At 30.1% G+C, this 27,963-nt stretch overlaps 2 protein-coding genes across 8 annotated transcripts in view; both read left to right on the top strand.

Moving 5' to 3' along the window:
- The window catches only part of LOC107451555 (uncharacterized), a 52,331-nt gene extending 38,670 nt beyond the window's left edge, over positions 1–13,661 (top strand). For both annotated transcript variants that reach the window (XM_087152364.1, XM_087152365.1), the window contains exons 18-24: positions 1,316–1,440; positions 3,120–3,168; positions 4,433–4,702; positions 5,803–6,051; positions 8,220–8,471; positions 12,085–12,153; positions 13,343–13,661. In XM_087152364.1, the coding sequence (XP_087008490.1) occupies positions 1,316–1,440; positions 3,120–3,168; positions 4,433–4,702; positions 5,803–6,051; positions 8,220–8,471; positions 12,085–12,153; positions 13,343–13,485 (1,157 nt within the window). In that variant the 3' untranslated portion in view covers positions 13,486–13,661. The remainder of the gene's footprint in view (positions 1–1,315; positions 1,441–3,119; positions 3,169–4,432; positions 4,703–5,802; positions 6,052–8,219; positions 8,472–12,084; positions 12,154–13,342) is intronic.
- A 6,318-nt stretch (positions 13,662–19,979) lies between these two features.
- The window catches only part of LOC107451563 (ATPase family AAA domain-containing protein 2), a 39,915-nt gene continuing 31,931 nt past the window's right edge, over positions 19,980–27,963 (top strand). The window contains exons 1-4 of one of the 6 annotated variants that reach the window (XM_043050281.3): positions 19,980–20,406; positions 21,060–21,106; positions 25,540–25,636; positions 26,972–27,345. In XM_043050281.3, the coding sequence (XP_042906215.2) occupies positions 21,083–21,106; positions 25,540–25,636; positions 26,972–27,345 (495 nt within the window). In that variant the 5' untranslated portion in view covers positions 19,980–20,406; positions 21,060–21,082. Of the gene's footprint in view, positions 20,407–20,598; positions 20,700–21,059; positions 21,107–25,085; positions 25,198–25,539; positions 25,637–26,971; positions 27,346–27,963 lie in introns of those variants that run through there. The other 5 variants (XM_043050283.3, XM_043050280.3, XM_071186827.2 and 2 more) reach the window with 5 other exon arrangements.

The following is a 27,963-nucleotide window of genomic DNA, read 5'->3' as shown; positions in this document are numbered from 1 at the left end:
ACGGCGCTGCAAGCCATTGGTGAACTGATCGAATAGTTCGTAAAAGGAGGTTTACGTACACTAGTAGGAGGCTTAAACCAGGTATTCCTTTGAACAACGTGTGTTTGTATTGGAATATCTCTGTCCCATGGCATTTATATATTTTTTCAATTCATTATTTAACCATCTGTTGGCAACTTTCGTCACTAAACTTCAAAATTTCTTTAGGAAATTTTTACAGCTTTCACAATAGACATACAGTTTATTTCATTCCTCCATCCTACTTTGAGTGTGGGATTTTATAATCTAAAATCATTAAATCATCCGCTGCATGCTCTACATATTCTACATACTTACCCTTAAGAGGAAAGAAATCTGGTACCACAAGGCATGTAGGGCCGAGAGACCAATTGACAACCCAGTCGTGCTATCTTTTAAAACTTCAAAATTCAACTTACAATTAAATTGCAACGTTGACAAAAAAAATCAACAAAATTTGATGAAGAATAGCACAAATCAAAAATGCAGTCAGTTTACAAGAATCTTCAAAGTATAACAATATCCTGACGACAAAACATGTTCGATATGATATTGTGGCCACCATTGTCCGTTACCGTATGGAAACGTGAACTGGCATGTTTAAAGCAATATTACGTCCATGGCATGACATGCTACCTTTAAGTTGGGAGGCAGATAGTACGGTGAACTGAGCTTATTAATGTATCCCTACAGTCAAGTCTGGGGATCAACGAGGCCAAACTAAAAGGAAAAGCGCCGTTTAGCGGTAGTTATTGGAGCTCCTTTACCCAATTTCCATAAAATTTTTCTGCATAGGTAGCTTTTAATAATGATACAACTATTGATATCACTTTAGTATGTATCAGGTTAATTTGAGTTAAAAATCTAATACACATATTAACGTTAAATTAAGAATTTAATGATTTAAAATATTCTTGATTACATATTGATACCATAACATTAAGTAATCCAAAAGGGGGAAAGAAGCTAGGATTACTCACCAGGGCGTCATATCTAAATCTAGTCACCTTCCAACAGCTAGGCAAAACTTCTACTGCCTCCTAAATGGGTGCAACCCCTACAACAAGAGGGAACTTCGCCAAACTCACCCTTTGGCTCACTTTATCGATGTTTTTGGCGCACTTACTATTTTGGGGCAATAGATACTGTTTGAATCTTGATATTTTTATAAGCGTATATTTTTAAAAATTCTATCCCTGAATTATCTTTACGACTTTTTTAGTGAGTAAGCTATGTAAAAAAATAACGAATCATAGTATTAGATTATGTAATTCCTTTCATTTCTTTATACTTTTAGGAGCTGAGCGGGACTCGAACAATAAGGAAGCATACCTAAAAGATGCTCTCCAATCTTTAGAGAAGACTGTCCTGGATAATCTTGTGAATGTTAGTGTGCCATTAGACGACAATATGCGATCCTTCGTAAGTATTCATTACTAATAATTATTATTGAGTAAGTATCACTAATGGGACGTAATGGCTCAGAGATGGAGAGTCCGTCTTACAATGAAGAGACCCGGATTCGAATTCCAGCAATGGCTGATCGATACGAATTCCGCACCTGGCTCGCACCGATCACAGTGCTGACGTGAAATATCTTCAGTGGTAGACGAAACATGGGCTAGAGTCCCCTTGCCGCCAAACTAACCGTGGGAGGTTTTTGTAATTTTCCTCACCATGTAGCATGAATGTGGATTAGTTCCATCAAAAAATTCTCCACTAAGACACATTTTTCAACACTTGATCTAGGAGTAAGCATGTCTTTTGGACTGGATTCAGTATTACAAGTCTACGGATTTGAACGTTGGTAAACCCAATAATTTGATCGGCTGATCAACGACGGCTATAAAATTAAATGATTTACCGTCGAGCCTTGGTGGCTTCAGAGATAGAATGTTCGCCTCTCAATGAGAGGACCCAGGTGCGAATCAAAGTGGTGGCTAGTTAATACCAATTCTTCTCCCGTCTCGAACCGACCACAGTGCGATCGCACAGTAAATTATCGAAACTATCGTCAGTGGTGAGCAGATCATGGGTATGAATCCTCCTGCCATCGGGTTAAAGGTTTTCGTGGTTTCCCTCCCCATTTAACACAAGTGCGGGTTGGTTCCATCAAAAAGTCTCCTATAAAGGCTAGTTAGTCCCACTTCTTGATCCAGGAGTTTTGTTTGTTTTCTAGGTTGTGTTCAAAATTACAAGGCTATGGAGGTGAGCATTCATAGTCGTTAATTCAGAATTGTGTCAACTGTTCAGCGCTGGTTATAAAGTAAAATAAAATGACTAACCATTGGTCTAGCCGTGGAAGTTTTTCGCGTATTTCCCTTTCATGGGACGCGAATGAGGGTTACTTACATAAAAAAGTTCTTCTCGAAGGCTATTTTCGTTCCGTCACTTTAAAAAAATTTCAAGTAGATTCAAAATAATTTTTCAATCAGGTTCAAAATAATTTTTTTTAATTGGAATTATTTTCAAGTAAGCAAGTTTTATAATTGATTTTAAAAAAAAAAACATTTTTGATTCCTAGTTCCAGAGTTGTGGCTTATTAATACGCAAAAAGTGAAATTAACATACAATGAAATCGCAAACTTTCATCAGCTCTTCATGCCTCAAACATAAGAACCCTATTTTCTAGATTGCGGTTACACCGACATTTTAAGGGTCTGAAATCCAAATCCACCGAAATATCATCCTCACCAAATAATTCGAATTTTTAGGTAAGGTCCTTCTAGCATTAATATCGAGTCCTAGTATGTAAAAATCCAATCATTAAATCAAAAGATCAGAAATATTTTTTTCATCACACTGAATATATTATAACGTGAATTTAAAATAAACGAATAAGGATTTATTATTTTACATATTTTAAAGCTTGCTTACATTGCTTGTATATATAAAAAACGAAAGTCGAAATGGAACATCAGATTCTTGTTGGAACATTAAAGTAGGTTTAATTTTTTTAAACTTTTAAATGATTTTAAAATTGTTTGAAAGTTAAACAAAGTAATAAATAATTTTAGAATGTTGATGTCGCTTTTTGTTTTTAGCGTTAATTCTTTTCCTAACTTACGGAGAAATATATTAAGTTGGTCTTTTAATTTCAGATAACTGTTCCAGTATCTGATATTGTAATTGGAGATGGTCCTTACACAGGTAAGCTTATTAAACTAAAGCTATTCATGACATATTGTGCAACATGAAGTGGAAAATGCAGAAAGCTGTACAATTTAAGATTGTCCGCATAATCACCGGTAGTCCGCATAGTTTTTATCTGTCAGTTCCTGTCTTCATTTACCTATAAATTTTTTTTTAATATCCACACTCCGATTATTTCTAATAATAATTATAATAATACTTATAATATTAATTATAATATTAATTATAATATTAATTATTATAATAATAATTATAATAATTATAATTATAATAATTATAATTATAATATTAATTATAATAATTATTATTATATTAATTATAATAATAATAATTATAATAATTATAACGATAATTATAATAATTATGATAATAATTGCAATAATAATAATAGTTTAAGTTAAATACTTATATCAATATGTATAAATCTAATTACATTTTAACATATAGACAATTACTTTCTAAAGGCATAGAATCAGAAAAAATATCTTAATCTAATGTTTTATTTAATGATAAAATTGTTTCCAAAATCATTAATCCATTAAAATATTTTTTCAAAAACTAAGTTAGTTAAACTTAATAAACTTTTTTGTTATTTTTAATTAATAAATAAGAAATTATAAGTTTTTATAGTTTTTTAACGTATTGCAGGATAATTTTTATGGTTTATTTCTTCATATTGTGCTCATGAAATAAAATTCGTTGGACTCAAATAATAAAATACTTATCTAACATAAATCAGCAAAAGAGGTTAGTAGCATTCAATTTCATTTAATTTCGGGTAATTCCTCATTTAAATTAAATATTCATACCAACATGGATAAATCCAATTTGAAATAAACAATTGATTTGTAAACATATACAAGCAGAAAAAATGATCTTAAACTATCTTTTTATTTAATGATAAAATTATTTCAATAAATAAAACATTTTAAATTTAATTATTTTTTTGCATTGTTTATGCATTATTCGAATCTAGCTGGTTGAAGACTACCCTTGTAGTAAATGGTGACTGGTGCACGTTAAATTTGTCGAGTCACAAAGTTCTCCATGTTCTCATAACAAATTATACCTCTGGGGGTATTGAATTGAAGATTGATCGCTCTCTGGTTCAGGTCAAAATTATGATCTGTAGACGAATGAATGGATGTGTAAATGGGTCGACCCATAGATGGCTCCACTAGAAAAAAAAGAACAATCGCACCCCTTTTGCCTCAATGGCGGACGACAACAACAACAATAAACATCAATTCAATTTTTTCAGGTATTTCTGGCCAAGATAAACCATACAATCTTGCCATAAGCTTTGCAAAGATGGATCCAGGTGATGAAAGCACAGAAGTCTTATCCTACATTGACAATTTGAACGACTGTTACCTAGCCTGTAAAAACACTGAAGACGTCGCTTGCTCCAGTTTCTCCTACTGTCCCGATTCGGACAACAAACAGTGTTCACTCAGTTCAGTTCTGGTAGTGGACAGGAAAAATAACCCAGATGACACGGTGGATGACAAAAACTGCTATGTTTACTCAAGTAAGTGCATTTATATAAAATAAAAAACATTCAGACTTAAACACATAGAATAAAATACAGATTTTATACCCATACGAATAAGATTTTATATATTACATATAGTAAAATAAAATAAAGGTTTTGTGTGTGCATATCGGATTGCATAAGAACAGTATAGGCTCTAAAAATAAACGTTTTAAATGAAGCTAAATGAGTACAATTGTAAACAAATTACGAAGCCTAATTTTAGATCTTTTCATTAGGGACATTAAAGAGATAAATTCATTGGGGGCATTAAAGAAATAAAATTTTCTCATTGGTTTAGTGGAAGTCATTGTTTTAAAGTAAAGCTATAAATGATTCAGTTTTGTCAAATGATTCAAGGATAATATCAATGATGTTTGCTAGCTTATAGATCCAATTAAAAAGTTTTTTAGTGGAAATACTTAAATATTTTTATATCCGTTATGCCAGGTTATCTGAATGATTACCGTGATCTTTGTAGCATAGGCGGACTACACGACCAAATTAGTATTCCTAAGATTACCTGAAATTAAGTGTTTGTGTTGTTTATAGTTACGTTTTGAAAACTTGTTGCTATAAAGCTAAATAATTTAAAATCAACGGTAATTGAAATAAAAAAATAAGTTTTGTACTGAAAACCAAAATTAATGGAGGAATGGTGCAAATCCGTTAAAGACAGACATAAAAAAAATTGCAAATTTATTATTATTTCTGCTAGTGTAAATTAATTTTGGTAAAAGTTTCTATTTGTAATAAAATAATAAGCCAAATAAGCCATGTACTGAAATGAAAAATTAATGCGAAAAAAAAAATACTAACTAGTTTAGAGCGCGTAAAAATTCGTCAAAAATAACTATTATTGACCTCAATGATGCTCAATCAATTTTAGTACTAGGTTTCAATTCAAATTTAAAGAAATTAACTAAGTACTAAAAAGCAAAATTAATGGAGAAAATGCTTTTAATTTGACCAAGTTTATTTAGCTAAGTTACTGAGTAGCAAAAGCATTTTTTTTTGACAATTTTTTGTGCCTCTTCGCCAAATGTCAAAAATTTAGATGAAATTAAATTAATACTTCATCCTCTTCCCATTTTTAGTGAAATATTTGGACTACTACACCGCTTATCCCGGAAGGTTGTCTCTAATTCCTGGAGCAGATGTCTTCGAAAAAGTGAAAACAGTGGAGGAATGCGCCAAGAAGTGTCGCACAGCCAAAGATATAACATGCAGAGGATTCGAGTACTGCCAAAGCATGAAGACATGTGTCTTACATTCCAAACACGTTTTAGACCTTAACCCGGGAGAAGTAATTACCAACAAGAAATCAACATGTATCCATTATGCCGGTGAGTATACACATTTTCTGATGCGTCACACAAAATTGACTACTTGGCCTTCAATATTAACTGATTAAAGGTTATAAAGTACACGCCAAGGAGAAATGATTAAATGAATTGGAGAGATTACATAATGTGTCTTCGTAGTAAAATGGAATTCATAAAAACTAAACTTTACGGGAAATTCCATGACATTAATCATAAGTGTACAATGTTTAATGTCGAATATTTCCGTTTCATTAATTCAAGAAAAATTGGAATTTCAGTTATATTAGTCCAAGTAAAGTTGAAATTACAGTTAGAATATTGCAAGTAAAATATAAATATCATTTATATTAGTCCTAATAAAATTGGAATTTCAATTATTAGTTTAAATAAAATCGGAATTTAGTTATCTTAGTCCAAGTAAACATTCATATGACTCATTCATTATTCATATGATAAATAAAAACTAAACTTTACGGGAAATTCCATGGCATTAATCTTTAATATGTAATGTTTAATGCCGAATATTTTCGTTTTATTAATTCAAGAAAAATTGGAATTTCAGTTATATTAGTCCAAGTAAAGTTGAAATTACAGTTAGAATATTGCAAGTAAAATATAAATATCATTTATATTAGTCCTAATAAAATTGGAATTTCAATTATTAGTTTAAATAAAATCGGAATTTAGTTACCTTAGTCCAAGTAAACATTCATATGACTCATTCATTATTCATATGATAAATAAAAACTAAACTTTACGGGAAATTCCATGACATTAATCTTTAATATGTAATGTTTAATGCCGAATATTTTCGTTTTATTAATTCAAGAAAAATTGGAATTTCAGTTATATTAGTCCAAGTAAAGTTGAAATTACAGTTAGAATATTGCAAGTAAAATATAAATATCATTTATATTAGTCCTAATAAAATTGGAATTTCAATTATTAGTTTAAATAAAATCGGAATTTAGTTACCTTAGTCCAAGTAAACATTCATATGACTCATTCATTATTCATATGATAAATAAAAACTAAACTTTACGGGAAATTCCATGACATTAATCTTTAATATGTAATGTTTAATGCCGAATATTTTCGTTTTATTAATTCAAGAAAAATTGGAATTTCAGTTATATTAGTCCAAGTAAAGTTGAAATTACAGTTAGAATATTGCAAGTAAAATATAAATATCATTTATATTAGTCCTAATAAAATTGGAATTTCAATTATTAGTTTAAATAAAATCGGAATTTAGTTATCTTAGTCCAAGTAAACATTCATATGACTCATTCATTATTCATATGATAAATAAAAACTAAACTTTACGGGAAATTCCATGACATTAATCTTTAATATGTAATGTTTAATGCCGAATATTTTCGTTTTATTAATTCAAGAAAAATTGGAATTTCAGTTATATTAGTCCAAGTAAAGTTGAAATTACAGTTAGAATATTGCAAGTAAAATATAAATATCATTTATATTAGTCCTAATAAAATTGGAATTTCAATTATTAGTTTAAATAAAATCGGAATTTAGTTATCTTAGTCCAAGTAAACATTCATATGACTCATTCATTATTCATATGATAAATAAAAACTAAACTTTACGGGAAATTCCATGACATTAATCTTTAATATGTAATGTTTAATGCCGAATATTTTCGTTTTATTAATTCAAGAAAAATTGGAATTTCAGTTATATTAGTCCAAGTAAAGTTGAAATTACAGTTAGAATATTGTAAGTACTACTGTAATACAGCTTAATTTTTCTCACAAAAATAGCACCTTCTTCAAATGAAACGTATATTCACGAAAAACCATATTTCACTACTTTTCCGCATGTGAAACAATTTTTTTTTTCTGTCCCCAATTGTATACATTAACCCTTTCGGCCAAACCGGGACATATGTACCCCGATTTCCAAAACCAGGTGGTACACATGTGTTCGAATTTTATTCCCTGATTACCCAAATGTTTAATTTTTTAGTTTATTTTGTTAAAGTGTCGTTATTTTTACCTTATTTGATCTATTAATATCGTAATTTGTTTTTTTAATCAAAGAAGAAAAAAACTGGGCTTGAAAGGGTTTAAAGGGCAGTGAGAATACTTTTTACACGATTACAGCTACATTTCTTAATTTAAACTTCCATTAAAAAACTTTATTCTTTATTTTTCTCTCCATCGTAGCCAAGTATTCGGCTGATTATTTTGATTTGGGTCTTGTGCTGGTGGATGATATCTTGGATGAAAGGTCAGAAATCTCTTTGGAAGATTGTGCCAAAGCATGTTCCGAAGAATTCAAAGACAAATGTAAGTCTTTCAATTACTGTCCAGCATCGGGTCCTTACATGACAGACAGCGCATGTTCTCTCAGCGCCATGACACTTAAAACTCCACGCGTCCCAACCACCAAGAATGCACCCTGCCACCACTTTGAAAGTAAGTAGAAGCTTTTTAAATAACCTCTCTAACTTGATTTAAAATTTCATGTACTTCCCAAAATATGACGACTGTAATAAAGGTCGATAATTTACGAGCGCTTAAAAATAGGCCATCATTATCAAGACATGTCAGACGTGAATGAGGAAAACAAAGGTGATTTGAACCAAAAAACGTAAAGCTGCTAAAGGGGAAATAATTTAAAATATGGATGAAGAACAAAGCTAGAAAAACCTCGGTATCCAAGAATGAGAAATTTATGAATAAATAAAAGTGGGAAACAGAACTCGACGAACTGAAGTGACCGAGAAAGGCAAATCAGGGCAAAATGCATTTCCATGCTCTAAGGAGAGAGGGCAAGGCACTCATGTCGTTAACAAGGGATTTATAACTCGTGATGATTTTCATTACCATCTTCATATTTTTCTAAACAATTGGTTTTTCCCCGGTAGGTATATAAAATCGCAATTGTGGTGAGAAAAAAACGAAAACAGCTTTCTACAGAATTTAAATTTTCTAACAGTGGTTAAAAGGGTGAACTTAAAGACGCTCACATCACCAAATATTCAGCGAGGATGCATTGAATTTTTATTTCTTCCCCAGTAGATTGTAGTTCAGATTGATTTGATTGCTTTCAATAAACCGGAACGTCAAAATAAAAGGTCACAGGAGGTCTCTCCGACCTACAAAAATTTCTATCGTTCAAGAATTAAAAAAAGTTCTGGCAGACATTCAAATTTAAACGATTACTTAAGCAAATGACCTGCCATTTAACGAAATTTGTTCCATTCAGTCTTGTTGTAGGTGAGCATTCTTTTAGAAAGATTAAAATTGTAAAATATGCCATTCGTTTAGGACATGCACTCTCAAAGATAAATTTCTCGCTCTAGACGATTCAAAAATCCTTGAGCAGTATTTCGTTAATTTTGAGAATCATTTCGTCACGAAATTACGTGATTTATGGGAGCTCTCAAATATATGACGAAAATGTTTCCTCAACTCGAAACCTCGTCGTAGTGCATTGTGGGGGATTGTTAACAAGAATGATAAACCAGAACAAGAACTATACAATCGAAAATGAAGTGACGATTTAAGCTAACCGGCTGTGTGGTGGTCAAGAGCATGACCTGACCTTGTACCAAGAGGATCCGTGGTTCAAATCTCGCTCCGGCCATGGGTGTAATTTATTCTTCTGTTCTTATTATATGTACCATCTATATAGGACTTACGATAGAAATATAAAAAATAGAATGACGAAATATTACTTCAATTTTGACGAAATTCGTTTGCTCGTAAGAGTGATGATAGTTATTTCGTCACCTTTTGCTCGGAGAAAAGTTTTTTTCGGAGCCTGTACCAGAAAACGATTTGTTCAAAAACGACGAAAGTTTGGAGATATTTAAGTATCTATTTTTTACAGTGTGGCAAACGGAATATTTTAATATTAATTTAATGCAACGACAATAATAATAATGACAAAATAGGAGTCGTTAGATTTGAAATTTAATCCCGCAAAATAAAAATTGGCCTTCTCGATTGTACAGGATCCGGCATTATTTGAAAATGCTGTTTCAAAAAGACGCAGAACGATGTTTTATTTCTGAACAAGAAATGGAAGTCAAAAGGAAGACAAACTGAAATAAAAACAGTCTGGAAAATTCCACATCAGAGATTTTAAAGATCCGAATTATTTTAAGACGGGCATTGCATCAAAATCTCAGTTGGAAAAGTGCATGGAAGAAAATGGAGCATATTTTAATAAAATAAACAGCTTTTGAAAAAAAGATCGGCAGTTTTATCTCTGCAGTTACCTATATATCTGGCATTTCACGAGAACCAACCTAATATGACCACTTGGAAAAATAATTTCGCAAGAAGTATAAAAAATTGGCAGATATATGATTACTTGCATCCAAAGACATATCACAAGGAGACTTGAATCCAATTAATTCGTCTCCGTGATTCAAATTTCAGCTCGCGAAACGTCAGGCTCATTAAAAACTAGTAGATTAATAGTCCACAGATGCTTAAATCCCTGAACAAAATTTTCAATTGCTGCTGACTTATTGTAAATCTCGGTCCCTAGATTCGAATCATAGTATTGAGTGATAATCAGGCCAACATTTGCAAGTTTCCAAATTTTAACAAGCAGTCGGTGGGGGGGGGGGATGATATGTTTTGGCAGTCACAAACGTACAAACCATCATTCTAGTTGCTCGTGGGAAGTCTGATTTAGTTAAAAAGTAAATTCGCTACCATTTTTCTCATTAACGTTAAGCAGGAAAATTAATTGATCGGTAGGGCGCTGGGCCCATGTCCGAAAGTTCGTGGGTTCGAACCCCTCCGACCGATCCGTGTTGTAAAGTGATTGATGCACGTTAAATCTGTCGAGTCGCAAAAGTCCTCCATGTTCCCATAACAAATCAATACCTCTGGATTGGAGATCGATCGTTCTCTGATTCAGGTCAAAATTACAATCGATGGATGAATGAATGGGTCCGCCCTATAAACGGGTATGACGTATGATGCGGCAGAAGTCGAATTCTTGGTCATAGATGGCGCCACTTCAAAACAAGAACAATCACAACCTCCCTCTGCCTAAACAGGCATACGTCAACAACAACAAATTGATTCTGTAAATAAAGGATTAAAATCTCTTCTTGGATTTAAGTTTGAAAAATATTTAAAACTTCATAAAAATTATTGCTTTAATTTTTAAGTTAATCTATGTAACTTGAAATTAATTTAAACATATTAATGAAGTCCTCATTGGGTACTAATGATAAATTGTAAAAAAAAAAAATGCAAGAATTAAAAAGTGATAGCAAAGGTCTATTTAAAGCAAAAAATTGCATTCAATAATTTTTCTGTTTTAGCTATCACTTCAATTTCCGAAAGTAATTAGAGAAGAACAACTAACCTAAATTATGGTTGGTGGTTGGTTGGTTGGTAACCTAAATTATACTCTGTGTAAATGTGTAAATAGAATAAGCGCTTCAAGGTTACGCGATTCCAACTCTCCGTTACCATGGTTTTGGCCAATCTTGCTTTTCCCCACACGGCAATATACATTTCAATAAAAATTTGACATAGGAGAAAACAAGATATGTCAAGACCCTGGTAACGGAGACGGGAAAGTGCGTAGAGAGTTGGAATATCGCATAATCTTAAGACGTCTACTCTACTTACAAAGTTTGTCTAAAGAATACTGTATAGTTTATCTATGGGGAGACAAACTCCAAGACCGTCTGCTTCTATGGAAACGAGGAACAGCGTATTTCAAAAAGGGGAGCTTCTCTTTCCTCTGATTCGAGCCAAAATTTGTCTTAAATATTGATCCAATACCCCTATATAAATAGTTAAGCCTCGTAACCATAGTCACCGCAACTGCTTCAGACAAATTTGAGAGAGGAGTTCTTTCCATAGACAGACTAAAAATATTTGGTGTATTTTGGTACTTTAACTTGCCAGGTACTAATTAAAAACTAGCATAAGGTTTTCATCATTTTTTTTTCTAAGCAGATATCAAAAATGTGATTGTTTCATAAAACTTTTGTATTCATATGTTTTTTTAAAGAATATTTTTAAATAAATTTAAAAAAATTTTCTTCAGAGAGGAATCAAGTCGATGATTGGGCAAAAGCAGGCAAGAAGTCATTAGTCACAGCCGGATACACATCAAGTGAGTTTTTTTTTAATTATGTTCCATCAATGTTTAACTTAACTGTAACCGTCTGTATATAATCTTACTTATTACCCAAATTCAATTTGTTGTTACAGCTTAACTCTAATAACCAGGGAGATTATTAAAAAAATATGCCGTCACAATTTCGATCCTCTGAAGAGGGGATGGCTCACCCCACTTTGGTAGAGCACTTCACGGCAGAACAGTTTAACGAGGATTGATACCGCACACCTTCGGTCCTTTCACTGTCTGATCAAAGTGATCACCCACCCGCTCAGTGACTTTACTTAACTTCGGTGATCTACTGGAAATATAATAAGACAGACTTATACTTAACCGTTAAGTTACTGACTTAATCTAGCCTTAATAATAAGTTACTGACTTAGTTTGTTAGTTATTCTGGTGAGTTTCTGACTCAAATATTCCAAGTATATAGTTCTCCACGAAACCAATATATATATCTATTTTTAATGAAGATGACTAGTCTAAAAATTCTAAAATCTGCTTGCTTACCAAAGGAAATGAAGGGAACTTAAGAGCTATTTTTTTAAACACCTCCAAGTTTCCTCAATTAACCAAACTGGTTTTGGTGCATTTCTTCTCGCGTTCCTCACTAGTGCTTCGGCAGATTTCAATAGTGTTTTTTGCCTGCTCTTTACTCTGATGTTTGAGATCTCCTTGATTGTGAAATTTTAAAAACGGTACTTTTATTAGTGGAGGTTTATACTAAAAATCTTGAATATTTTTTAAAAAAATTCTGCAATTTCGTTTAAAGAAATTTGGTTTCAAAAAACAAGAACTATTTTTTTTAAGGAATTTTAACTGGGCCCTCGAAACTCTTTGCGCAGTTACCCTACCTCCCAAACGCCTGGAAACGATCAAGCTTTCAATTTTAAACTTTCAAAGTTTATCTTTAATTCTTTAAATTATTAAGTCAATTTTTTTCAATTACTTGAGAGTTTTAATGAATTTTAAAAATTATGAAGCTAACATACATAAGAAATTCATCACTCAATTAGAAAATTCAAACAAAGATTATGTAAAAGAAGGAAAAAAAGAAAGATATTACACTCATATGTTACAATTTTTCCTGTGACTAATTCGATTTGAATGGGGGGAAAAAATTATAATAAGATTTCAACATACTAGTTCACTAATTTTAATTTTGAAATTTGTTTTATTACAGGTCAATTTACTTGGCTTGTTGTTGGGATGTTAGCACTTGGATTCGCATTAGGGGCTATAGGATTTGTAGTCTATTCCTACTTCCGGTCAAAAGGGTCAGAGTCAGGAATGACCGTTAGATTTATGAAGCAAGGTAATTTATAAAATGAACTGATAAATTAAGCATCTGTAATATAATAGTCCTTACCCGAGGACAGAACACCGAGGTTTGTAACACAACAGACTTCCGTATTCGTAATGTACATTTTTCTTTATTTTTGTACTATGTGTGTATGTGCTATGTTAAAATAAACATGTAATAAAAAATGTTGAATTTCAAATGTGTCTCTTTTTAATTATAAGAAAATCAGGTATTTTATAATATAGTTTTAATTATTATGATTTTAATTTTATCCGAAAGTACGATATTAAAGAATATAATTAAAAAAAAAAGAGTATAAGAAAAAAGAAGAACAAAAAAAGAAAGAATTTAAACGAAAAATTAAAAGCTGCAATTTTCAAAAAGAATTAAAATATCTAAAAAAACATCAAAAAAATTTCATTTTTGCCAGACCTAAGCGGAAAAATCGCGACAATTAATTATTATGTTATTAATTGGATACTTGCACTATCCGCACTAGAAGAAGATCAGATACCCACACATGTGAATGACGGCAGCGCTAGCTGATTGTGTTGAGTGTTGATTAACGTGAATTAATTAAATATATCACCTCGTATAGCACATCGAATTTGTTGAAAGAATGTTTGTGAAAAAATATGGAACGTGCCACTTAAGAGAATTGATACTTGACGGACTTGACATACTCGAAATAGAATAGAAAAAACAGTTACTAACGTGAACAAATTCCACGTTTCAACAACCAATCCGGATTAAGATACCCACACTACGTCACGTGCAGGTATTCCATAAAGTGATTGTGCCTAATCATGCGAATTAAATCACATTTAATTGGATATTTGTGAGTGACATCACACATGTGTGTCAAATCGTGGCATTTGTCGATTAAGAAGCCAATCTGGATCGAAAGAAATCACTTCACTTCTTTTCGAGTAGCAATTAATCAATCATCGAAATAAATTTCGATCATCAACGAAAATTCCATCTAACAAAACAAATAATTTTAGGTTTAACAAAAAAGAATTATTATTACTTTTCTTTTTTACCCATCGGGAAAATGCGTTTTGTTCTAAGGTTTTTCATGCCTTCACACCTTTCGACCAGATTAATTTCCTCGACTAGATCAACTTCAACACCTTAATCTCAACTAAAGAGTTTTTAGAGCCTATAAAAAATCAGGCTAACCTAAGCATTAATTTAAAAAGCTACACAACAAGATCAAATAAAATAAAAAAGAACAAATGATAATTTTAAAACTTTATTCATTGACGTCAATAATATTAACGTTTTGTTACGTTTATCCTCTACGAATTAGTAACATTTCTCCAATAATTTCGCTTTACAGTACATAACTTCTTTTTATTTCAATTACCGTTTATTTTTATTTTTATAGTAACACGCTTTAAAAGCATAACTATAAACAAAATAAACGCGTGGTTTCAGATAAGCTTTGAAATACTAATTAGGTGACGTAGTCCACCTATGCTACCACGATTACGTTGATCATTCAGACAATCTGCCCAGCGAATAAAAAGTAATTAAGTATTGCAGAACACGCAATGAACAATTCTTTCAATTCGAGCTAAGCTAGGAAACATCACTGATGTTATCTTTAAAGTATTTGTCAAAATTGAATCACTAATAGTTCATTTTAAAACAATGACTTCCGCTAAACGAATAAGAAAATTCCATTTTTTAAGTGTCTTTGAATTAAAAAGAAAATCAAAACTTAAAAATTGGGCTTCGTAATTTGTTTACAATTGCACTCATTTAGCTTCATGTTGAATATCGTATTTTTAAAACCTCCAATATACCCACAATGCGGTATACAAACACACAAATTCTTTATTTTATTATTTGTATAGATTATTAAAATAGACAATTACAGCTTGGCTTAATTTTTTTATTTTCATTCATAACTTATTGGAAATTCTCTCCTGATTCCGGAAAGCTGATTTTTTCCCTCAAATGTTTATTTATTTAATTAAAAAGCCATATATATATATATGATTGATATGATATATATGATATATATGATTGAAATTGCCCAACATATATTAAACATTGAAATATTAAGCATTGAAATTGCCTAAAAAGGCTTCTATAAGTGATGCAATCAAAAACGATAACTGATTGGTTATGAAGTCACGTGTGCTGAATGGAAACGTGCCTCCTCCATCCGCTAAGGCTATTTCAATACTTTTTGATACTATTTCAATACTAGTTTTGATATCACTTATATGGTATGAACATCCTTTGTATCGCATGAGCATCCTTTGTACCGTCATTGAACCGCCGACCAAATTTTTGGCTTTACGACTACTAAGTTTAAGTCTGTGGCCTTTTAATTTTGAACCCAATCCAGAAGACAAGGGAACTCCTAAATCAAGTATGAGGAAAGATTCGCCTTCATGGACAACATTTTAATAGAACAAACCAGCACTTGCGTTACTCGGGCACGAAAACCACAAAAACCTCGATTATAAATATAATAACCAAATGATTTGTCACTTCCTTTAATATTTAGTACATTGTTGAATTTAAAGTCCAAGAAAATTAAGTTTTATTCCAATTGCTCTATGAGAAATCTTTGTTTGCGTGTTTAGAACTCGCCCGCAATCTGTAGAGGTGTCAATCGTCTAATTTTCCCATATTTCTTCACATTCTGCTTCTAAATCATGACATCACGTTTTGTCATTTTCTTGAATCTGAGTCCACTTCATGTTGAAGGTTTTGTGCTATCTTCAGTTAAATATGCTTCACATGTCCTTTGGTTTGATATTTAACGTAGGTTTGAAATGTCAGAAACTATCACTGCAAAATGTTGCTGTTTCTACTGACATTTGGGCAAGCTAGGCTCACCAACCATTAGCTCTTTGCAAATTAAGTCAAGAAAGTGCGCCTTTCGTTTGACAAGAGAGAACCACTAGGGTGAAAGTTCGTCAGTCTCGGATCTCCACGGATACATGGCAGCACCACTGAATCGTGTGGTTATTTCCTAAATTTAGACAAAGATCTAAAGGGGGAAGAAATTTTCTTCAGATCCTGTACGCATGGTACTGTTCAGCGAGTGACCACAAGACTTTCGATTAAACAAATTTTTACGATCACTTATAACGCATGTATTCGGTGGATCTTAGAGGAGTCTTAGCGGAGTCGAGGATCGAGTCCCGGCCGGAGTCAGATTCTCCAACAACTGGGCTACCACGGTCTTTTGCTGATGCAGTCGTATCAACAGAATTTATCCTCTTTCAAACTCACAAACAGTTTTGAGTTTGTGACATCATAAAACGAAAACAATTTTATAAAATTCAGAACAATTTTAAATTTGACTAATAGAGTCGCTTACTTTGACATTTTGTAAAATATTAGTGAATGCTTTCTAAAGAATCAATTTAAGAAGGTAAAAAAAAGTGGTTATAGATGAAAAATCATTTGGCTATTGTATTGTCACAGCATCACTGGCAGCGGTTTGTGAACGGGAGGGAGACAAATTTGATCCTTCTGCGAAGGGACCAAGGGGATGTGGCATCAGTCCTCGTTAAACTATTCTACCATAAAGTGCTCAATTTTGCACGTAGCACGTCGAGTTACTACCAAGGAGGGGGAGTCATCCTCTCTACGAACGATGTAAATTGTGGTATATAAATTGCCGTTGGATAAGAAATTTATTTTAATCATTCCTATTTTTATATTATTTCATTTATTTGGTTATTTTGTGTTTTGACTACTTCAATGCTGGTGTATAAGAAGTAAAATAAATTCTGTGAAAATAATATCAAACATGTAAATTTTCTGATTAGTGTGCATAAAGAAATATATTGGGAAATTATATACACATCTATTCGAAAATGTGTTTTTGATAAAAACGCGTTTAAGGTTACCCATTTTGTACAGCGAGCAAAATAAAGAAAAATAATTTTTTAAAAAATGGAACACCCTGAATAGCTTTTTATCTAATGATCGGATCTTCATGTTTTAGGACTAAATCTTAATGGTTCGAGGGAGTGACCTAAAATATGTGAATTAATTAGTGCAAACGAATATATTAAGTTACAAGAACAGAAACAAAAACGCACTTTCTTTAATTAAAAATACTTTTCTTTCACAAATTTCTGACTCTCGAAATATAGAGAGTAGTCACAATCTAGGAAATATGGTCCCGATATGGAAATATGGTCAGGAGAGTGTCACAATCTAGGAAATAGGAGAGCGGAATGTTTGGACCCTTTAATGTAATTTCACTTTTTGACGTATTTCGCCATATCTCGAGAATTTTTTAAGCTGATCAAAAATTTCTGCACGCAATTATAAAATTCATTTTTCACAAGATCGTTCCATGCGAAAAAAACTTTTTTTAAATGTTTATTATTTTTTATTATTTTACTTGATAACAGTCGTATGAAGATTGAATTGTAAGGTATACAATTTTATACATCATTTAAAAGCATTCCATCTCAATTTCACAGGATGAAATTCAAAATTTGAATTTAAAAACCGTTGGAATATTTTCTGAGAAATCGAATACTTTGGGAGTCAGAAATCAGAATCCGTGGAAAAACAAGTATGTTTATTTGGAGAAAGTACGTTTTTTTTGTCTGATTTCGTAACTTAGCATATCGTTTCCACCTACTGATTAACATACTTGAAATCCTACCCTCAAACCATGAAGATTGAGCCCTATAACGTGAAAATCTGATTATTAGACCAAACGTTATTTAGTGTGGTCCGATTTTCATTTTATACATTTAAGTCCCTGGTGAAAGTATACGACTGGCCTTTAGTTATAGAAAATGAGAAGTTACGAATATTTGAGTTTTGAAATTTTTTTCTTTTAAAATGGCACAGTACGAGGCCTCTTTCTTTCCCTCGATTCTTTCTTTTCCTCAATTTTTTCTTTCCCTCAATTCTTTCGTTCCCTCTCTCTCAATTGTTAAAGGAGTAGAGAAGGGGGGGGGGTTCAAAATATGCTTTTAATCTCCTTTATTTGATTTTTGCATATAAACTGATGTAGTATCCCTTTAAACTTTATTTAATATTTCGGTTTGTCTTTATGAGATCATTTTCAGTAAAATGCCAACGAAAATAAATAATAATTTTCGAAAATGTCTATTTATAATTTTTCTAATAAGAATACAATGAATAAAAATATGAAAAAGACAAGCATTTGCAAAAATATTCCATTAGTATTTTTCTTCATGCTTTTCAAATCAATGTAAGAAACAAAATTTATTAATAAAGAAATATAATTCCCTTATAACTAATTTCTGCGTTTATTAGCAGTTTTTATTTCAAAGAAAACAATGAATTAGCTTATTTTAGTCGTGTATTTAGCATGTGTAAACACTAAAGAAATTTCATCATTAGACTGGACACAACTATAGGAAATTTAAGTATCTTACGTAAAATCTAATTTAAGATTGTTGATAATAAAACGATAAAAAAAAAAACTTTCCTTTCTTTTATTAAATATTTTCAAATTAAGTTGTATTTTAATGGTTATTTCACAATAAGAGTCTTATCATTTTTGCCAGTGAAAGTATGGATCATAAATATTTTTTGAAAGATCTGTTGTGGAAAGAAATTAAAAGTGTTATTTCTCAAATTCAGCATGTTGAAAAAAAATAAATAGTTTTTTTTTTAGAATTTATTGCTAGGTTGGGAGCGGGGGAATACATATAGGAACAGCCGCAGTTTTCTTATTGAGTCCAATATTGCACATTTATTAGATTACCCGCTCCACACTTTTTACGAAATATTTATGTTAAAAATCGGCATAGGGAGTATTTAATTATATAGAGATTTAAAAAAAGGCCTCGTGATCAAACTACTCTTTTTAATTTATTAAAAATAATTTTATTTTAATGGAATAATGAATAATAACGAATTAATTTATTTTAATTGAATAATTTTATTTTAATCTTTTAATGAATAAAATATAACTATGATTATAATTATTAATAATTATAATTTCGATTATTTTTTATCATTAATAACGATTTATTTATTTTAAAATTTAAAAAAAATCTTTTATTTCAGAAAATGACTTAGTTTATTTGTTTATATATTTGTATAATTAATAGAAAAATATCTCACTTACAACAACTAATTCATTTTTTTTATTAATTTATTTTAAATTTTATTTTTATATATTAACTTATTTTTATTTATTTATTTATAAAATTAGAAAGAAAACTAATTCATTTTATTTACTTATTTTTACTTCATTTCATATGTTTACTTATTATTATTTATTTATTTATTTGAAAAACTCATAGATGTGTATTTTTTAGAACAAAAATAAATATCTCTATTCTAGTTTCAAACTTCCAACTTTCAAAAATTACATGATTTAAGTTGTATAACAACGAAATCATACATTTCCATACCTTTAAAAGGGATTTTTTAACTAAGATAATTAATAGGTTTATTTTGAAAAAGGTTATTTGAAATTCCCGCCTGCTGGCAGCTGTGCACTCTCACCTCTTTCTTATCGTAGCCAAACAATAGAAATCTTTTTGAATCGAAAAACGATAACAAGCTGAGAAAAACTCAGGAATTATTCTACAATTTGATGCCCTTGTCCGATTATCAACGAACCAGTGGCGTGAAATTAGAAATATTTTCATTTTAAATCTTTTAATTTAAGAAATTTACTCCTAATTGGCAAAGTCGTCGAACCTAGTTACCTTGCCAATTTTACCTCCCAAGGTTGTTTCATTAATTGTGGCAACCCTAACCGCCAGTTGTAGTGAAGTGAATATTTTTTATAAGTAGCATGAGGCTGATGGCGGTATGTTTATGTTTGTTAAGTTAGAATTGGTGAAATAATATACTCGAATTTATGGATATTAGACGATTAAAAAATGTGAAAGATTTATTTTTAAGTTTCAACTAACAACATGAAAACTAGATCATGCAGGGTAAATGTAATGGATGATGATAGGGTAAGTTTTTCACAAAGATAATGCAAAGTAATTGTAAACAATTAAAGTCTTGCGTTATTGTTTTGTTTGAGACTTGAGTTTCTTTACATGTGGGGTCAATGATCAATTCCTATTCTATAAAATGTTTAAAGATTACAATAATTTCTATTATGTTTGATTTTACGAAAGTATTACCACTACTTTAAGGCTTAAGTAATTTTCTCGCCAATGAAACTTCTATTTTTTTTTTTTTATGAATACGATGTCGGAAGTCCAAAACTAGATTTTCAATGTGATTTATGTCTCATTTCTTGGTAATCTATTGACTTTCAGTTTTGGTTTAGCAGCTTATTTAGCCTTTATAGTGATGAAATTTGTCTTTTATATTCGGTATTATTTCGAAACATTTGTCGGGAATTTTTTTAATGTTATTATTTTAAAATGCATTATAGTTTTGAATTTCTTTGGTATTGCTCATTCTGTAGGGTTTTTTTTTTTAAATTTTAAATGTTTTCATTTAAATCTTTTTTTTTTTTGTTCAAGTTGTATTTTATTATTTTGGTTTACAATAAATGTTTTTATGTTATGTAGCCATCTAAGCCTTTTCTGATTCATTTTGTTCATTTATTTTTTGAAGCTATTGTCTAATCGATTTTTGTTGTATTTTGAAACAGTTCTGTGCAAAGTTATCGGTCGTATGAATCAAATGACACCAATAAAGGTATGACATTAAAATTCTGACCTTATACTTCTTCCTTCTAAGTTAATTTTTTCTAAAATTTCTAAGACAAACTGTGTTGGAAAAACAATATTTAAATATTTTAGACAATTTATGGCTGTTCTCCGCCTACTGTTAATATATTGAAAAACTCAGCATTATTTTTTATTAAGAAATTTTCATAGGTTCCTCAACTTAACTTTGAATCTCGTAGAATATGTGACTAAAATAGGTTTATATCAATTCTTTTCATTTTTAATCGGGGATGGCAAGTATCTCCCACAATGTGAAAAGTGTCCTTAGGAGAAATAGGTTTCTTCCTGCCTTAGATGTAGTGGAAAATATTCTTCTTCAAAAAGAAGTATCAAATATTAAACAGTTAATGATTACAATCTAATGTAGATAGTAGTTTTAATTTTTAAGACACTTAATTTATAATTTTTGAATAAGGAAAAACTAAAAAGCAACAATTGAAAAAAATACTAAATTTTAGGAATTTCTTGAGAATTAAAATAACTGTAATTTTGCAATTTTTTGAGTAAATTATTTTAGTAAAACCTGATTTTTCTTATAAAAAACTTAAAATAGCATCATCAAATTTTATTCATATTACTAAGTTAACAAATCACATATGCTAAACATATACATTACTAAAAAGAATTATTATTGAATTCACAAATACAAATATAGCATATTATATTTTTTAATTAAATACTGTTAAGTATTAATTCATTTATTTAATTAAATACTCAACTAAAATAACTAAATAAATAACATAATAACTAAAATTTAATTAAAAATGCATTCATTCAATTTTTAATTAAATACTGTTAAGTATTAATTATTCATTTTAGGGAGCTGTAAGAAATTGCAAATAATTATTGATCCCATTAAAGCTTAAATAATTATGGTGAATGGATACTGGCAAATTATTAGTTAAACAGAATATATCCTGATTATTCCTTATTTTATTATTAAGGGAAAAAATTCATTGTTTTAGAGATATTTGTAAATATAATTTATAAATTGAAAAGTCTTAATTTATTTGTAAAAAAAATATACCTAATAGTTACCTAGTATACTTATATAAATTCCTGTGGTAATAGGTTCTTTTGTAGCTCCTTAAAATGGATTAAGTACTAAAAAAAAATTTAAGAAATAATATGAATAATTAATAAGTTACACCAAATATGTCTTAATTATGTTTTATATTTTATTCTTAATCTTTTTTTATTGTTTTTGAAATATTTGTATGCATGATTTCTTATTCAAAATATGCCTTTTATTGGTAAAAAAAAAAAATATTTGCTTTAAAATTTTAAAGGAATTTTTTTAAAAAAATTCTATTTATGGAGGGTTTTATTAGAACGATTTCATATTTTTTTTCACTAAATTTTTTTATTTTTTATTATAGTAAATAGTGTATCCTAGCATCTTTTCAGTTACACATTATTCTTTGGCTGTTATTCCCACTTTTTAAGTAATGTTTCTGATAAATAAAATGTATTAAATAATTTTCCGATGCACCAATTATTCTACAGTGAACTTTTCTAAATTATGCTAAATATCAAGATATGTTCATGTAAATATAGTATATATATAAAACTAAAAATGCTGAGTTTTCTATACTTTTAACATTAAGAGGTCACTATACTGCGGGAGAAACTTTTTGTGGCAAATTTTTTCCACCTCCATTGGTGATTTAAAATATGAAGAAAGAGAAGTATAGAGAAAAAGGGACTTCAGGTAAGCCTAGAGTAAATCATGAAATTCCAGATGCTGAAAAAATGTTTTGAAAGTATCAAAATGCAGATAAATTGTTGCAGGTTAATTATTACACTGTGCCATAGTTTGTTTGCAATTTGATGTTTCTAAATCATTTTTTTCAGCGAACACATGAAGAATTTCTCCTGCCGTATAGGGTCTTCTGAAAGGTCAACAGTCTTAAATGTTGCTTGCTATCTAATTTCTTTTAAATCTGAGAAGACTTTTAAGTGAAAGCTGAAAGTTTCCAGAACTTTTTCCCAATCCGTTAAATGATTGGAATTCAATATTAGTTAATGTTTATTCTGAATACTGAACTTTGCATGAACTCTCTTTGCATGTTATATTTTACTCATTATTTTATTTGAAATGTTTGTATTGAATGTAGATGGCACTAGTATTTATGGTTTCTTCAAGAATGGCACCCATTACAAAATGGTGCGGCATATGTTTTTCTGATGCCACATCTATCGATATTATGGGTTGTTTATAGGGTTCTCACCAGCAATGAAAATTTAGTGACCCAATAGGTTTCCCTTTTCATTTGTCTTTCAGAACATAAATAAACAAGTTTTAGAACCCTTGTTGTCTCCCGCCAGCTTTGCCGCTGGTCTAATTTCATTGTGGTTGACAGTTATAAACAGAGGTGTTATGGAGGGTAATGCATGTTGATTAAAGAAGTGATGTGAAATTTTTTAATTGCCTATAACTTTCCATTAGCTGTATTGAAAATGTGGTATTTAACAAGCATATTTCAATTGTACCCTTTTATTTTATGTTTGTTTTTAAAGCTTATTAAAGCCTGAGCTTAAGAATGTAAATAATGAAAAAGCCAAGAGTAATTTAGAATATTTGGTTTTTTGTTATTTCATAATCTAATTTATTTGTTATCTAACTGACGAATTGAGTCTTGTTCTTTAACAAATTCATGAAAATATTGAGCTTGAATAAAAATTAAAAAAAAAAAATTTCAGTCATTAAATTGTAACAATGTAATTAATGTAATGTAGCAATTTTTAATCAATTTTTTTTTTACTAATATCAAGTTATAATTTTGTTTTTAGTAATATAAAGAATTATTATTATATTTGTCCTCAGCTTTGATTGTTATATATTTAAAAAAAAAAATAATCCTTATATTAAAAATAAGATTTTTGATTTTTTTTTTCCAATCTTGTGTTAAGGTGCAACATTGTTCCCTATACTTAAATAAGAACAACAATGTATATAATAAATAACTATTTACTTAATAGTAAAATAACTACTTTACTAAAAGAAAAAAATGCATTGGTACGGAGATAAATTGGTTTTCTGACTTCATTTTCTTGAGGGAAGGAAATCAGAAGCCTCATTTTTTCCTGAAATACGTAATACAAAATGACCATGTTTTAAATTTTTAAGATGAAAAGATCTTTAGTAAATTGTTCTATTCAAAATAATTTATTCCAAATTCACTAAAATGTCTCTTAAGCATTTTCTCTAGATGAAATCTTTAATTTAAATATCTACAACAGCTTAATACCCAGTTATAAAAAGCAACTTTACGTGGAATAAGTTGTTTTAAATTTTCAGCTAGGCAAGATATTTTGCAAATTGCTTCAAAAGATTTCTATTCCTAAAGGTTTTTAAAGAGCCTGTTTTACTAAAATTTTCTATTTAATAATCTAGAATAATTCTGTACCTGTTAAACAAAAACTATGTTTAAAAAAAGTGTTTCAGTTTTAAAGTAGGAAGGATTTTGTAAATTGCTTCATAATGTTTCTATCAAAAATAATTTTCCCATATTCACAAAAATGGCTTTTAAGCATGTTCTCCCTCTGAAATCTCTAGTTTACTTATTTGTAATGATTTCTATTTAAAAAACGACTGTGTTTTAAAAAAAGTATTTTTGGAAAGATTTTTGTAAATTGCTTCATAATATTTTGATTCAAAGTAATTTTTCCTAAATTTACTATAATTTCTCGTAATCATGTTCTTTCCCTACAATTTTAATAATCTATTCACTTTTCATTCAGCATAATCAACTACTACAATATCTACTAACCTCTAATTTTATACCTATTGGAAAAAGCAACGATTTCGAAAAAGATATCATCAGTATCACTCACTGATCATAATCATTTTTTGTTTACATAATAATGCTTCTCAGACTAAAATTATATGAAAAATGCTATGTTGTTACACTTTGATTTCATTTTATAAATCGTCACATTTTAAGCTTCAAAGTACAGATTTAAAGTTTCAAATCAAGTTTGAGAAGTTTCTTTCACAGTGGAAATTGCCTAAGTTTTTTTCCACAGTGTCTCTGGAAGAAATAGGTTATTTCTAACGTAAGTAAAAGAAATATGAGAAGTTCTTTTTCGAATAGAAATATCAAGTTATCAAGCAATTATTTAAAAAAAATTTATTTGCACAATTTCGTTTTTAGTACTAAACTAGTATTAATTATCCAAGTTATTTAATACATTATTTTGAAATAATTGGAAGATGAATATATCTTGTAAGTGAAATATATTTCCCAAATTTCTTGCTTAGTTTTTTGTCTTTAATGGCCATAAAAATGACCTTTTTAAATCATTCAGCTTAAGATTTGTGCATTATTATTTAAAGCAGAATTAGTTGATAGTTTTTATATGCCTTTTAAAAGTGTTTATCCTTTTTTATTTTTCTAGGAGACCGAGACAGATGATAGCTCAACAAATTCATCTTCTCGACAACGAAAGCTTTCCGGTAAAGTTGTTGCCCATCTTCAGAAATATGATAGAAATGGTATGTTATCTTTTATTTTCCCAATCAGACTTAGTCTATAACAGAGTTTGCATTTGTTGCACTGAGTATGGAATATTGTTTACTGCATATATTGGATCAGAGATTCCACTTTCTATAGTGCGTCAAATATACCAGAAATCGTTGTGGGGAAGTGACAAGTACCACTATGCAATGTGCAATTGCATAGTGGTACTGTGCAATTGCATAGTTTGTGGTGCAATTACCACTATAAATCTTAAATCTCAATTCACTAGACATGTTAACTTGATTCCATAGAGAGGTACCTTTTGATAGATGAAGGTTGACATAGTCGATAATTAAGCCCCTTCAATGGTGACCTGGACGTGATGGTCCACATTAAGCAGTTGATTTGCTTAAAAATATACTGCTCAAAGGGGAGAGAATTTTTTCTGTGAAGTAAATACAGTCTCCCGATCAATAAACAATATTGAATAAAAACTATAATGTGCAAAATGATATAAATAAATAAAAACACAGCATAAATCAACTAGTGGTATTCGTTCATCGAATTCTATCACAGATAAAATTCTAGAAGAGGAGTAATGTGGTGCAACTACCACTATAAATATTAAATACCAATTCACTAGTATATAAGACATGTTAACTTGAATCCATAGAGAAGTATCTTTCGATAGATGAAGGTTGACATGGTCGATTAAAAAACTATCCCTTCAAATTTAACCCTAAAATTTTAAACCAAACTTGAAACAGAAAGAAACCATTTTTACTGGTAGCAAAACTATTTAGGAAAAAGTAATGTAAGAAACACAATATATAAAGGCAAATTTATAACAATTTCTGTGTGTTTAGCTTAGAGTGAAGCTCTCTGAAGACGCTAGACTGCTTTCACTAAAAAATATAAATAGGATATTTATATTATTTTAAATAAGTCATTTTTAATGAATATCTTCCGGCAATTGTCTAGTCTCAACTTCTGCTTTTGCCAAATACCTTTTCATCATTTAATTTAACCCTTTTTATTCTTAATATTCTGGTTGAATTGTAGCAAGCATATAGATGTTTTCTATTATCAGTGCATGTGTGCGATAATTCTCAAATTTTTTTTATTATGGAAATAAGCTTTTTCACACAGTCCATTCATTGTTAAAATTATTGTGCTATTGTCTGATCAAGCAGGTAATTCACATCTATCCTGATCTGACTGGAGAAAATAATTTTAATTTATATTGTGGTTCTAGTAAATTTTCTTTCTTGCTATTTAATTTCATAAGTAGTGCAATAAAAATTTCTGACAATCTTATACTTGCATTACTATTTTTCACTGTGTTTAATTAAATTTACTATCTTTTTCAGGTTTGCCGAAAATTAGCCATTTGCCTCACTCGCTGAAGAGGGAACTAGAAACTAGCAGAGATACGGATCAAAAAAGTTCTGTGGCAACCATTTCGTCACATTCCAATTCTAACGAAATGTTTGTTAATGGGACTGATAGCATTGATGACAAGCAAAATGTGAGACGCAGCACGCGTCAGAGGAAGTTCATGTACGATAATTTGAACCAAGCTTGGCTTTTAGCTTCTAGTATTCCGGAGTTTACTAAATATGAGCCACTTTTCCCTACCGTTCAAAGAAGTCCCCAAGATGATCAGTGTGAAACCGTAAGGCCGAGACGCTCTCTGAGAAACCATAATGAGTTGCAACGGTTAGGCCTTACGCCAGAAGGCCTAGTGAGTTGTAGTTTTTTTATTCTTTCAACGTGCCATGTTGGACACATACTGACTCTTTTTTGTTAATATTTTCAAAGCTATCTTAAATTCTCTTTTAAATTATTTTAGTTTAAATCAAGCAAACATCTTCTAATATATATATATATATTTTTTTTTTAAAGAAATCTTTGGTATTTTATAAGAGCAAAAAAAATTTTAACTCAACTTTCCTCAGATATTTCTCTTGAATCTTTTGCTTATAGATGTGAAAAATAATATCAACTACAAAAGTCAATTCGAAATTTTTTTTGCCATAGTCTTGTTAGTGGAGTTAAGGAAACTAACCACGATTCTACCCTTGGATTGCTTCGTGGATTTTAGATAAAATCATCGGGAATTGAGCGTGTAAAACGGGTTACTGAACTATTTTTCCTTTTGATATATGCTTATCATGGATATATTGTAAAAAAATGAAGGTTGTGAAAGCTACGTGGCTTTTGTAACAGATAAAAATTTAAATATAGGGCTGTACTTTGAATAAATATTACTATGAAATTATAATTAATCTATACCATTAAATATGTGTTTATTTGTGTGCTAAAATTGTTTAAACTTTTCACATTTGTCTACCGTGTCATA

This window comes from Parasteatoda tepidariorum, chromosome 9 (genome assembly GCF_982258835.1).
Source record: "Parasteatoda tepidariorum strain Cologne lab strain chromosome 9, Ptep-v5.0, whole genome shotgun sequence".
Taxonomy (NCBI): Eukaryota; Metazoa; Arthropoda; class Arachnida; order Araneae; family Theridiidae; genus Parasteatoda; species Parasteatoda tepidariorum.
Note: the sequence above shows the minus strand (reverse complement) of the source record. Positions and strands in the feature narration are given on the sequence as shown.